Raw genomic sequence first — 14,273 nt, 5'->3', positions numbered from 1 at the left:
AGTTGAATCTCTGGTTTGAAACCTGAGTATCTAAGCCATGCATGGCGTCTAATTGTCACTGCAGTGTTTACTGTTCATGCGGCAGTATCGGCTGAATCTAATGCAGATCTTATTTAATTATTGCTTATCGCCTGTCCCTCCTCTACCACTTGCTGAGCTCTCTTCTGGTATTCCTTGGGGAGATGTTGGATGATGTCGCTCATTTCGTCTCAATGAGCTCTGTCATATCTTGCAAGGAGGGCCCGACAGTTTGCTATGCGCCACTGATTGGCTGCTTGTGACCTACCCTCTTTCCTGCCGCGTCAAACTTTTTACTCTCCTTATCTGGAGGGGGGTGCATCTCCAGATGACTGGGAGTTGACTTTCTTCCTCGCTGCGCTGACCACTACCGAGTCTGGGGGCAGCTGCTGGGTGATAAAAACTGGGCCTGACGGTGGTGGTTTGTATTTCTTCTCCACCCTTGGTGTTATGGGTCTTCCCTTCACGGGCTCCTGAAAAATCTGTTGGGCATGTTTAAGCATGCATGGGAGCATGGGCAGACTTTGGTAAGATGTATGCGTGGAGGACAAGGTATTAAAAAGAAAGTCGTCCTCTAGTGGTTCGTTGTGCATGCTCACATTGTGGAAAGCAGCAGCCCTAGCCCAAACCTGTGTGTAGGAGGTGCTATCTTCGGGTGGGGAGGGTTTAGAAGGATAGCACTCCGGGCTATTGTCCGACACAGGGTCATCGTCGAGGTCCCTTGGGTCTGTATCTTGATGCGACTGCACAGTGTGTGTGGGTGACTGTGCAGTGGGTGCGGCAAGAGGAGAAACAGTTTTTTCAGGAGAATGCGGAGGAGAAGGTGCTGGGGAAAACTGGCATTTTTTGGATCTTTCCAGTATCCTTGTGGATCTGTATCCTTGTGTGTGTCTCACCAAACTCCTCCATTTGAAGTTCTTCCTTAAATCTGTGTCTTTCTTTCATCTGTTTTGAAAGTCCATGTTCCTCAGTATATGAGGCTTTTTTCGTCTCTGAAGCCATTTTTTTCAGCACCAAAATGCCCATGCTGATAGTAGGCCTCGGTTCCGAAAGACTCTTTCGAGGTTTCGACTCGACCAGTCGATGTCGAGCTTTTTCGGAGACTGTGTCTTTGCTCGAGTCCGAGGACTTTGACGCGGATGTGGCCTTTTTCGGTGCCGAAGCTGATGCTTGGTCACCGCTTGATCTCTTGTGGGTAGAGCCATGGCCTTCCGGCAGTGGCGTCCCCGAGGCCTTTTGTTTAGTCTTGGACTGACTCTTGGCTTGGGTCGGGGCAGGCGTACTCACGTGCTGGCCTGCTGTGGGTGGTTGGTCTGCTTCGGAATCGTCCGAATCGGAACCTTGAATGGAGATGCCCATCTCCTCTTCCTCGACGTTGAGGTGCTCGGTACTCTTCGACGCCATTTGCAGTCGACTCGCCCTTCGATCCCTCAAGGTCTTCTTGGTCAGAAGGACCTGCAGGCCTCACAAGTATCCTCTCGGTGGTCCGGTGACAGACACAGATTAAAGACCCCATGTTGATCTGTGTAGGTATACTTGGCTTGGCACCGAGGGCAGAATCAGAACAGGGTCCGGGCCATGAGGCTTTGACGCTTCTTGCGGTCGGGCCGACCAGGCCCAGGATGGGCGCGGGTGCCCCAAAGGGCAACCAAAGGTGTGTTTTGCCGGTGCCGAGGTGTTGATGGAAGCTAGGTGGCGATCAAAACAATACCGACGCTTTCTCGGTGATTAATGAATTTTTCCGAATCGAATAACCGGAGCGAAGAGGAACACGTCCGAACTGGATGCCAGAAAGAAAACAATCTAAGATGGAGTCAATGCCCATGCGCAATGGAGCCGAAAGGGAGGAGTCACTCGGTCCGTAACTCAAAAAGACTTCTTCGAAGAAAAACAACTCTTAACACTCCGAGCCCAACACTAGATGGCAGGAACAGTGCACAGCATGTGTATCTGCAGCTACACATGCCACTGAACACACATATATATATATATATATATATATATATATATTTGCCAAATAACAAGTACCCATATCAATTGAGGACATACATAAGGAATTTGATACAATCCACCAGTATTGTCCATCACAAAAACCTCTCAACTCCTTATAACCAACACCCCCGCTTACAAAACTGAACCAAGGGCCAGATGTACATTAGATTTTTGAGGTCACAAACAACCAATTCACAGAATCGGGGCATTTGCAACCAGAAAAACGCCTTTTAAATAAGCAAACTCAAAATTGAGATTCAGTAACTTGTTACTGAATCACAATTTGTGTTTGTATCCCATATCTGGTTAAGTATTTGAAAGGTGCATGTTTAGGGCATCCCTTCCAAATACCAAATCAGTATGGTATGTATTAACATTTTGCGACTGAATTCCAGTCGCAAAACATTAATAATTTACCCACAACGAGCATGTAGTGGTAACTCATTTGCAAATGGGAAGGGGTCCCCTAGGGGTCCTTCTTCATGTAAATGGAAAAAAGTGTTTGTTTAAGAGGAGACAGCAGACCACACAAGACCACTGCCTCTGTGGAAACTGGTTAAATAATCAATCTTCTATTTCCCCATCCTGTGCTACTCAATGATGAACAGGCCTGAAAAACGTATGCAAAAGCTTAGATGACCTTTACTAAATTAACCCCGACAGATAGCTTGTAATGCAAGACTTGCTAAAAAAAGAGACACCTCACACAACATGCGTTGCCTCTTTTGCCCCCAGCAACAAACAGACATCTGGATGTTAACATAAGTCTGAGGAGAGATTATGAAGAAACTGGTTTGGTCATGCCTTGGAAAGTCCCAACCGTCTGAGAAATGTGAAGGTCAAGCTTGTGGTCTTCTTGTGTCATGCTGCCATCATGAAATGTTGTTTTACTGTGATTGGATGGAGGCATAGTATGTGTAACATCTTGTATCTCCTGATCAACATCACACCACGTACTTGATGAAGAAATTACCTTTCTGTTGTTCAGATTGGATAATTTATTTTCAAGCCTTTGTGGTTTTCATGCATAAAAGATTGTATTGGAGTTCCCCCAATTCAGACTCTTGAACTTGGCTCTGCAAGTCATAGTCTCCGTGTCACGTTAAAATAATTTTTCTTTTATCTTTCCTGATGAGTTCCTGCCTGTGATTTTCTGAAGCTTCTATACCACTTCTTAAGCAAAAAAAACCCTTTTCTTTTTAAATGCGGGTTCATTTTCTGTAAGGGAAATGGCCTGCATTTAAAATAAAAATCTGCTTAATTAAAAAGCAATCACAGATTTGGTGGTCTGCTGACCCCAGCAGTCCACCATCCTTGTGATGGCTGTGATCCCTAATGAGTCACAAATTGCAACCTACCCCATTAACATTCATGAGGTAGGTCAATTTGCAACCCATTAGCAATTGTTAAATTACATTTGACAGTTTAACGCATTAGGAATTGTGATCTCCAAATAGCCATTTGGAATGAACCCTATTTGGGCAATTAGGTTCCTAATGCTAGTACATCTGGCCCTAAATTCTGGTCAGTAGTGGAATTGTTTGAAAAGTTGTATCCTGGATTACCAAAAGGCTCCTCTCGTGCTTTTCTGATGACAAATTGTGTGCTATATTGGTGATAATTAACAACAATCAGCAGGAAAAAACAAATGAAAACCTTTTTTTTTTTTTCAGCCATTTTCTTTTTAGAAACTTTCACTCCCTTTTTTGTTTTCTCGCTGTCAGAATCCAGCTTCCTGTATGTCAACTATATTATATAATTAACAATGCTCACAAACCACTGTCTGCTAATCACTGGCTCATTATGTGTTACATTTTTTCAGGCAAAAAGACGTGAATGTATGGACCATCAGACTGGGCACCGTCGAACTGAGCACAGGAAATGGGTTAAGACTTAAAGAAGTGATTATATACCCAGGCTATACTAGTCTGACCCATGAGAATGACATTGCCCTCCTGCATCTCTCTGAACCAGTCAGTTTGACAAGCAACATACGTCCGGTATGCCTTCCAGAAGCTTCTGAAATCTTCCCTGACGATTCCTTCTGTTTTGTCACAGGTTGGGGAGCCGTTCGAGAAGAAGGTAAAATTCTTTTACACTGCATAGGTGCTTTGTTAAGTATGGGAAACTGCATAAACTGGTGCTTACTGCTGGCACGTTTGTGGTAATGTCAGGCAAAACAACAGTAAAACACCAGGCTACCAGACCATAATCAGGCCCACAAAACAGCCAAAAAGGTCCCACACACGGGCTTATCAGACCAACCCTTCTGGCATTGCCAGAATGCCCTACAGGGCAGGCGGAGCCAGCTTTCAGAGCTGCGAGGGAACAGTTGTGAGTAGCACCTTTTACAGCATCTGGAAGAATAAAATTTTTATTGAGATATACTGTCTGTTAGGATTAGGAATGGGAGCAAGGTTTAAAACAGGAGCAAACATTATTTCACAAATTTTAGGACGTATTTATGTGAAACATTTCCTTCATTAGGCAGAAGCAAAGGGTTTAGCGCTAAAGAGGTTGCCTAAGGCTCCAAACAACAAATGTTGTTTTTGGAGCCCTACTGTGGCCTGAGGCTCAGGATCTCAAGCGTGTTTGTTGTTGTGCCTAAAAAGTGTTCTGACTAGTGGCTTAATTTGGGCATATTGGCTTAGGCTTTATTAACCACTAAATCTGGCACAGACTCAGGCCCTTATTACGAGTGTGGCGGTATTAAGACCGCCACACTCATGGTGGTGGTCTTATCGCCGTGGCCCCGGGGGTAAAGACCTGCGCATTAAGAGTTTGGCTGAAGCCAAACTGCCACAATGCCGCCAGTCCAGCCGGTGCGGCAGTGAGCACCACCGGGCCGGAGGCATACCGAAGACCACCAGCCGTATTACAAAGGAGCAAAATGCCAGGCTTTTCGCGGCCGTCGCCCGCCATGAAAACCCTGGCGGTAACACATCCAGCGACAGGAATCCCCATTCCTGTCGCCGGCACACGCATCCCACATGTCTACACACGTGCAGACACACATCCCCATGCACTTCCTGACACACACCAACCCAACCGCATGCATACATACATACAAACACCCCCACCCGACCGCATGCATACAAAACACACCACCTGACTGCACACATACATACAAACACCCGCACTCGACCGCACACATACATACAAATATCCCCACTCAACTGCACGCATACATAGAAACATCCCCACCCGACCAGTGCATCCAAACAGGCAGCCCCTCCGCATTCACATACACACACACACACAACCACTCCACATTTATGCACGCACACATCCCCTCCGCATACATGCACACACCACCCCCTCCATGTATGCATCTAGACACACACACCCTCCGCATTCATACACCCCCCTCCGCATACATGCACACACCCCCCGTCCGCACACATGCACACACCCCCTCCAAATACGTGCACACACACCCCCCTCTGCATACATGCACACACGCACACACCCTCCATGCACGCAGACACACACCCATTCCGACACACACACATGCTCGCACACATACACGCACACACCACACACCACACACGTGCACCTACCACAAACACCCCCCCCTTCAGTCGGTCCATCTACCTGTCTGGACTGCACAGCATCCCTTGTCGAGGTGGTCGTCCGGAAGGGGGTGGACTTCGGCGGTTCCACCACCAATGCGGCCCACAGTGCAAGGACCACCATGCCAAATTACGTCTCGTAATATAGCGAGCAGAGTCCTTGCGGCATGGCGGTGCTGGCAGTGGAACCGCCTCTCACCCACCATCGGTCAGGCCGATGGTGTCAGATTTCTGCCTGTTTATGGGTGAAAATCCATTGCTGAGTCATAATACAGCGGTCTTTGAACCACCAACAGTGGTAGTCTTTTGGCACCCGCTTCGAAAAGACCGCTGAAGTCGAAATGAGCACCTCAGACTGGAATTTACTTTGACTGGTTCTCAGCTTATTGGTCCCTGAAGGCTGCCCAGAGAAGATGAATACTCCCCACAGTTAACCTTCTCATAGAGGTCATTAGAGAATAAAAGGCCACTAGAGAAAATTGTCTTTTGACCAGAAGCGAGGGACATTCATCTGCAGAGCTTGAACTCTTCTGAGAGAATGGGTGTCTTCTCCTGTTTCGTCGAAAGGTTCATGCCATTTAAACAGAAGGTTTTTGAAAAGGAGCCAGGACTATGTTTTACTTTAGCCGGCAGGACCAGTTTGTTCACTGCTTCTAATATATTGTACAAAGATGAAACACAATCACATATGGTAAAAGGGACTTTTTAGGCGCTGATATTCAATACAGCGGTTGGATGTTTAGCTCTTTCTTCGAAAGGAAAGGAGACTGCTGCCATTATATAGAGTAGTGCTTCTTAAACATTTTAGAACGACAATCCAATTTTTAGAACGAGAAAAGTCCCTAACCCATCTAACTTTAATGTACATGAGGTGGACATTTTTTTAATGTAACTAAAGTATCATGTGGTAGCGCACTGTCATTTACAAACAGCCTTTTTTCCATTGAACTGGCCGCCACATTTGCAAAGACATATAATTTTACTGACTTAACTATATTGCATCACTATATTGCTATACTATATTGTTGTTGTTACAAAACCAATGACATCCTGCAGCCTTTCCATTCACACTTGTGTGCTCCAGCAAGATTATCACTTTACTTTTCTCTGAACGCAAATCAAGAGGAGTTTGTAAATAACAATCCCCATTCTAAACAATAAGCAGCAGTTTATCAGAATGCCTAGCCCAACATGTGTCCTTTGTCTTTAAAGCAGCAAATGTGACAATATAAATACAGATTTTAAAGGTACCTTTATTTATTGCTTGGACTTTTGGGACCCACCAAAAACAGGGTTCCAACCCACCAGTGGGTAGCAACCCACAGTTTGCGAAACATTGATACAGGAGAATACTCTGAGCATAGTATTTAGAAAGGCTGGAAGAGCACTTACCTGATACTGCATATAACGACTATATGTCAGAGGAGTGTTAAAATAAGTATCTTGGAGATTTATTGCACTCTAGGCCCACCTTTGATGTTCAAATGGCAATTCAAGAACATAATTCACTAGTGCACGTTTTTCCACTGTGCTAAACCAATGGTTTACAAAATCTGTCAAGGACTTCTTCCCTTTCCTCCAGAAATTCGAGGTTTGTCCTATACCATCCAATCCTCTAACATAACACTTAAACCGAAATTAACTGTGAAGAGGAATCAAAATTCTCAGCAGAAAGACAAGCAAACTGATGGAGATTTTGGGAGCATCATCGAACATCATCTGGTTTAGGAGATGCAGTAAATGCTGTTCAAACACAGTGGACAGTTATTTGTCTTAAAGGTCTTTAATTTATGGGGCCCCAGCCAGAATAGGAAGATGAGAGGCCCCTCTAAATCATGACATCACAGAAAGTGACATAAATTGAAAATTAATATTTTTGCATTGTTGAAGCAGCTTTGAAGAAACTACTTACCTAGTGTGGAAATCTAGATAATGGCTAAAACTATAATTAATAATCCTAATAAAATATGTACATATATGTTTTAAAGCTATATGACGTGGAAATAAGACTCCTTCAACTTTTTGTGATTTTGCGAATTTGCAGAAAAATTGTCAAGGTGCATGATGCCTGCAATTCTATTCCCAAGTGCCACTATAAAACACAAAAGTATTCCTTCCTTGATTATATTGCTTTTTTGCAGGCTGCCTCTGGGCTTCAAATACAGAATACTTTGCAGGATGGAAAGACAGCAGAACGTCGTGTCTGTTTGCTGCTTTCCTACCCTTCCAAGACATAATCCAAATAATGTTACATGCAGTCGTGGCTCACTGCGCTCACAAGGGGCAGTGTGGGTGAAACACACGGGGTGGGAGGGGTAAAATGTAAAAGAAAAAGGAAAACATACCTGATCCTCTGCACCACTCCTCTTTCTCCCGTCGCTGCAGGCACAGGCTCCCAGCCTATTCTAGAGATTATGTCACACTGACACTGGGTCTGTTAGGAGCCAGAAAGGATCTGTCCTAAAACATGCAAGACACTAGATCCCCCCTCTGTTGAATGAAAAATTTAATTTTTTAGAAAATCGGGAGAACACACACATACACTATATATATATATATATATATATATATATATATATATATATATTAAAATTACATCTCTTCGATCAGTCTTTGTGGCACTTTAATCATACGATCCGATCTGGGTACTGTAAGCTGTCATCTTCAGAGTCATGGATTGCTATAGTTTATAAGGAGTTGGCAGCAATCACTGAATTTTCAAAGTCAGTCTTTCTTTCACCATTTAAATTTGAAGACCGATGAAACACAGGCCTAAAGTGAGAAGAGTCGTTGGTAGCAGACTTCCCAGTGTGCTGGGCAGCTCCCATGTGTCCTCTTGTAGATACCACTTGTAGAGGTTCTGCATCGTAGGGAGCATCAGATTTTCTTTTGCGCATTTGTGTGGCAATCACCAAATCTCCATTTCTAAACAAGATGTCCTTTGCATATCTCCTCTTGTCTGCATGAGCTATCATTTTCTACTTGTTAACCAAGCCCCTTGTACAAATCATGTTTTCACTTTTGTCTCTTTTGGTGGCCCATTGAGGTCACTTTGTTGTCTCCCAAACATCGAAGTCACAGGACTTTCACCTGTGGTCGAGTGAGGTGTTGAATGATAAGCTTGTAGAGTAGAATTTAACACCATTTTCAAATTGAGCTTCTCAAGAGTTGCGCACTGTACTTCTTTCTTTAGTGTGCTCATAAAAGGCTCAACAACTCCATTGGCTTGCGGCCATAAAGGTATACTCTTTGGATGCTGGATGTTCAGATGCTCTAGGAACTTTCTGAATGTGTTACTATTAAAAGGTGGGCCATTATCAGACTTCACAATGGCTGGTATGCCCCATGTCGGGAATGTGCAATCTACTTTTTTAAGAACTCCTTCGTGAGTCGAGGATAAGAGATCGGCAACCAAAGTAAAAGATGAATATTCATCTACAATCACCATTAGATGACATCCTTTATCAAGTGGACCAAAGAAATCAATGGCTATTCTGACATGTTTGTAGTATGTTGAGTAACACAGGTTGACATGCAATTGCGTATGTGACAGACCTTGGGTCTTTCATCTAAGTATGGAAACCAAACTTGGTCCCGGAGAGCTCTCTTTATGGCAACAATACTATGTTTTCCTTCGTGAGCCACTTCAATCACTTTCATGCAGACTCCAGAATCAGGATTTTGATCCTCACAGTATAAACCCTTCCTGAGTTATGGAAAATTCATCTTTGAAATTTTTTGTATTTTTGATATTCACCAACATTATTGAGAGGTGGAGGGTCTTTCTTCCACAACTGATCTGTAACTACATCTTTTAACCTCAGCAGGTTACTATCATGGCTCATGGCAGTGACAATCTGGGATAATGTATTTGATTTGCAATTAAATTAATGTAGGCTTCAGCTGTCTTGCATGGAGTACAGTGACCTTATATTGGCATTCTTGAAAAGTAGTCAGCAGGATTCTGATCCTTTCCTGGATGATGCACAATTTATAATCCTACTCTTATAATCGTAGTCCCTATTGTTCAATCCGAGGAGGCATCTTGGGTCTTGGATTACCAAAGATGGTTAGCAAAGCTTGATGATCAGTTGCCAGTGTAGAAGGCTTTCTGTACAGAAATATATTGAAACGTTCACAAGCCCATACCACAGCCATCCTTTCTTTCTCAGGTTGGGAGTAAGCACGTTCTGTTTGGGACAGACTTCTACCAGCATAGGCCACAATATGCCTTCGAGCATTTAGGCGTTCCCTATGTTGTGCAAGCATAGCACCTAACCAAACTGTGTTAGCATCAACCACAATCTCTGTATGAAGCTTTGGATTGAAGTGTGCCATTCCAGTAGCATTTTCAATGGGGTGTTTGATTCTCTTTAAACATTTCTCACATTCCATTGAAAAGAAACATTTTTCTTTGTCAACTTGTGTAGTGGTGCACTAACAGCGGCAAAGTCTTGAATGTATCTTGAACAGTAACTGGCCACACCAAGAAAAGAACAAACTACTGTAACATCTTGTTGGGGATCAGCATTTGATAGAGTTTCTACTTTTGCAGGATCAGGCATCATAACCTCCCATCTGAAAAGACAAGGCCAAAGAATTTAAGTTTTGTCTTCTTGAACTCACACTTGTCTGCATTTAAAGTCCCATCTGCATTCCTGAGTATTGACCTACTTGTGTGAGAGCTCTATCGTGCTCCTTCTGCGCAGCGTTTACATTTTTTGTAATCGCTATAGTTGAATGCATTCACAACAGGTTGTATGGCACGTGGAATGACATCTTGGAAAAGTTCTGCAATCAATGACACACCAACACTAAATCTCTTGTATCTAAAAAACCAACATGTGTAGAAAAGGTTGTAATGTACCTGCAGCTTTCTTCACATTCTAACTGATGATAACCTTTATTTAACTAAAGCTGAGAAAAGACCTTGCCACCATTCAATCGCATTACCATGTCAGCAATGTGTGGCCTTATATTTTATTCTTGTTCGATTGCTTTGTTTGACTGACACTGCTACTGCATATGCACACAGCTCCTTCACTATCCTTTTTAGGCACTACTACAATGGAAGAAACCAATGGTGTGGGACCAGTGGAATGCTCAATAATGTCATGCGTAAGTAACAATTCCAGTTCTTTTTCAACAGCTTCTTGTAAATGAAAATCAACTAGTCTGTCTTTGACAGACAGCCTCACTGATATGCAGTTTTACTTAATCTTTAGCTTTCCTCAACCATGAAACAACAGAGGGAAATGAAACAGTTTTGTGATGAGCATTCATGGTGTAATTCACAGTAATCAGTGCCATATCTGCAGCAAGTTGAAACTGAGCAAACAGGAACTGACACTTTACATTGAAGCACATGGATTGGGTGGATGCACATTTGTTTTCTTATGTTCCACTGTCGCTACAAATGAACCTTGAATCTTTATGGGTGTTGATGCAGCCCACGTATACACCTCAGTCTTCAATGGCATAAGCAACGGTAATGGAGACAGTTCCTTGTATTTCTTTTCAGGCATTATATTGATCAATGCACCACTGTCAACAATGAAAGGCATCAAACACCCATTTATTTTCACTGCAATCTTTGGATAATGTTTGTATGATTTTGTTGCTTTGGCAGGTCGACTTTTCTTTTACTGACATTTTTTTCCCCATGTGACTAGTCTGACATGCACATTTCTCTGAGGTAAACATAGCACAATTACTTTCTTCACTTTCACTAATTACTGAGGTGAAAGAACTGTTTGACGAAGATTTAGGTGATGATCGACTATGTTTAGAATCCATTTGCCTCAACTGATGACACCACTTGACCTTGTGTGCATGTGTTGAACGTTGCTTTTGGAATGTTCTGGGGGCCATTTTGTTGTTGCGCTGACACACTTCTTTTTTTCCTTCACTTCGCACACAGCCACAAAATGGTTCTCTTTCCCAGAGCCTTTACATATCTGTCCAATGACACAACACTTTCCATCATGTGGAAACGAAAATCCACTTCTAAAACAACTTTTTACATGCAGACACACTTTGTGTCCTTCAGTCTTTTGCTTCAGATTACTTTTCACACTCATGACTGACTTGCTATTGGCACCTCCAGCCTCCATGTCCGCAGCTTGTCTCTCAGCACATTCCTCAGCTCTAGCAGCCATCAACACACACTCCAGACCAACAACTTCTTTCAGCATTCGTCATCTGAATGAATCGACAAGCATCCATCACTAGCTCTAAGACGGATGACTTCTTCATCATTAAATTTATTAACCTTACAGTCTGTCTACAAATTCATTGATTGTTTCACCGACACTTTGATGTTCTTGACTGAAAACATATTGTTCATAATCAACATTTGGAACTGGATTGAACTTGAGTTTCAACGCAATTTTGATCTGACGGTACGTGACTTCTTCGTCAGTTTTCAACATTTTCTTTATTAATTCTTTCCACCATCACCAGCAAGGCTTTTGAGATATCTGATAATCTTTCTGTTATCAGTGTCTTAAAGTGCATCAATAAAATCTTGAAATGACTCCATCCATACACTCCACCTATCGCCAATATTTTGTTTTTTAGCTGCTATCGAAAGATGGTAGTGGTTTCAGGAAGGTGGTAGCATTGTAACTGTTCATGTGAGTGGCTGGCACTGAGGGTGGTGCTCTGTCAGATGCTATTGGCTGTCCCTGGAAATCTGCATCGTCACTGAGGCCTGACGATGATTTGGCCTCAAGGTCTTCCAGGACAATCCTTGAAGTTTTGTGCTCCTTCTTGGTCTCCATTGGAGCTACGTCACTCACAGAGACCTCTGGAGTTGTTCTGAGCTGCCACCTGGCAGCTTTGATGGTATTCTACTTGAGGTATTGTCAGCTCAGCAAGCCCAACCCCAGTGCTTCTTCTTGGGTCTCCCCACCCAGTGCTGAGGTCGTGACACTCCACTCAAGGCAATATTATTCACAGTCATGTGTGGTGAGTTATGATTGTCCTTGACTGCACTTTGTAAGCCTGGCTGTATGAGCGTTCAGCTTTAATGCTCAGTCTAATATATACCTTTATTTTGTGTGGCAGTGCAGTACCTTTTAGTAGGGTCTTGGTTGTACCTTCTTGACCAACGAAGTGTAGCTCAGTGAAGCTTTCTTTCCATTCAAAATGCTTCACAGTGTCTGGAGTTATGCTTTGACTGCATATAAGCCAACCGTCGACAAAGGCACACATGGCATGCACGAGCAGTTTGCTTGGACAATGGCAAACTCTTGGGGGAGCACTTTCTTCTTTGAGTTACTTATCCCCTATCTTGTCACCAGTTGTAGTGTCTTCCCCAACCTGGGTACCCACCAATGACTACACCACAAAGGGAGCTGTAAATTGCACACACGTCTTTATTCCTCTGCATGTACCTGCAAACTGCACCATTCTAAACCAAGCTTTCATTACATTCTATTGTAGTGACTACGTCACACTGATACGAAGTCTGTTAGGAGCATTACAAATATTTGGGAATGTAACTTTTAACATATGTGCCTACATTGTAATGTGTAAGTACTATTGTAGTGGACACATGATAGGATTCGTAAAGTTAATTTCACTAAGCAGCTAGGTTTCCTGTCACAGTGGCTTATTAGCCCTTCCTTTAATTTCAACATCTTTCTCACTCCCCCAAATGGTAGGTTCCCAGATTCATTTTCTCTGTTTCCAGCACTGACATTTTTAAGACAGAGGTCAAGTAGGCAATAGGTGACTCAGTATAATATGGTTTAAACATTATTTTGACCAACTGTCTGCCATCTGTCTACTGGTGCAGGGTCATTAGACACTAGTAAAGGACTTATGATGCTCCCAATACTTGATTGGAGGTGTTATTTCAGCTATAGAATTACCCCAAGGTCTTTCCTTTTTATCTCCTAGCAATAGTATGGATATTTCTCCCCTAATTCCTCACATATATTCCCTCGGATAGCTCTGCCAAGTGTGACTCCTTGATCTGCCTGGATCTAGTAGTTCAGTACACTTGAAGTTTTATGTTCTCTCACTGGTGCGTTTAAAAGCTGCCCCATTTTGTACTGCATACCATGGATGTAGTACAAAGGCATTATTGCCCAGAAGCATAAGTATATAATTATGGATGGTGAAAATGACTCAGTTGGTTAAAGTGCCTAAAGCAGACTGATGAAGGTGAACTCAAGGAAAAATTTAAGTTGAGGAAACACACTGGAGAAACCAATTCATGGAACACAATTTTGAGGAAAGACAAAATAGATTGAAACTAGACTGTAACCCCAAATTTTGACCGTCATGCTTGAAAGCCCGTTTCACCGACGAGAACCTTTGTTTGGTTTCTCTGATGCTGACACCTTCCTCTCTGAAATTTCCCTTGCTACTTTCAAAACTTGATTTAGATTAAGGAAGTTCCTTTATGGAACAAATCTACTTTGTATTCTGCATATTGTGTCTTGTTATATTTTGCATCCTCCTCTTTATAATATACACATTTTCATTGCATATTTATATGGATATATAATGCTGTTGGGTACATTGACTTTACTAATTGACGGTTGTTTATTACCTGACTAAACCATAAGGGTTTCTTACCAAACTTTAGACACTGTCATCTCTGTTGGTATTGTGCAGCCAAATTGATTTCACTATAATTAAAATGTATTGTCGATTTTAGTTCCTTTCATAAGCTTTCAA

At 42.8% G+C, this 14,273-nt stretch overlaps 1 protein-coding gene across 1 annotated transcript in view; it reads left to right on the top strand.

Moving 5' to 3' along the window:
• The window catches only part of LOC138296586 (transmembrane protease serine 11C-like), a 299,563-nt gene that overhangs the window by 249,161 nt on the left and 36,129 nt on the right, over nucleotides 1–14,273 (top strand). The window contains exon 8 of the mRNA XM_069235857.1: nucleotides 3,833–4,092. Coding sequence (XP_069091958.1) covers nucleotides 3,833–4,092 — 260 coding nt within the window. The remainder of the gene's footprint in view (nucleotides 1–3,832; nucleotides 4,093–14,273) is intronic.

This window comes from Pleurodeles waltl, chromosome 1_2, assembly GCF_031143425.1.
Source record: "Pleurodeles waltl isolate 20211129_DDA chromosome 1_2, aPleWal1.hap1.20221129, whole genome shotgun sequence".
In the NCBI taxonomy this organism is placed as follows: domain Eukaryota; kingdom Metazoa; phylum Chordata; class Amphibia; order Caudata; family Salamandridae; genus Pleurodeles; species Pleurodeles waltl.
This window is presented reverse-complemented; position numbering and strand designations above follow the sequence as displayed.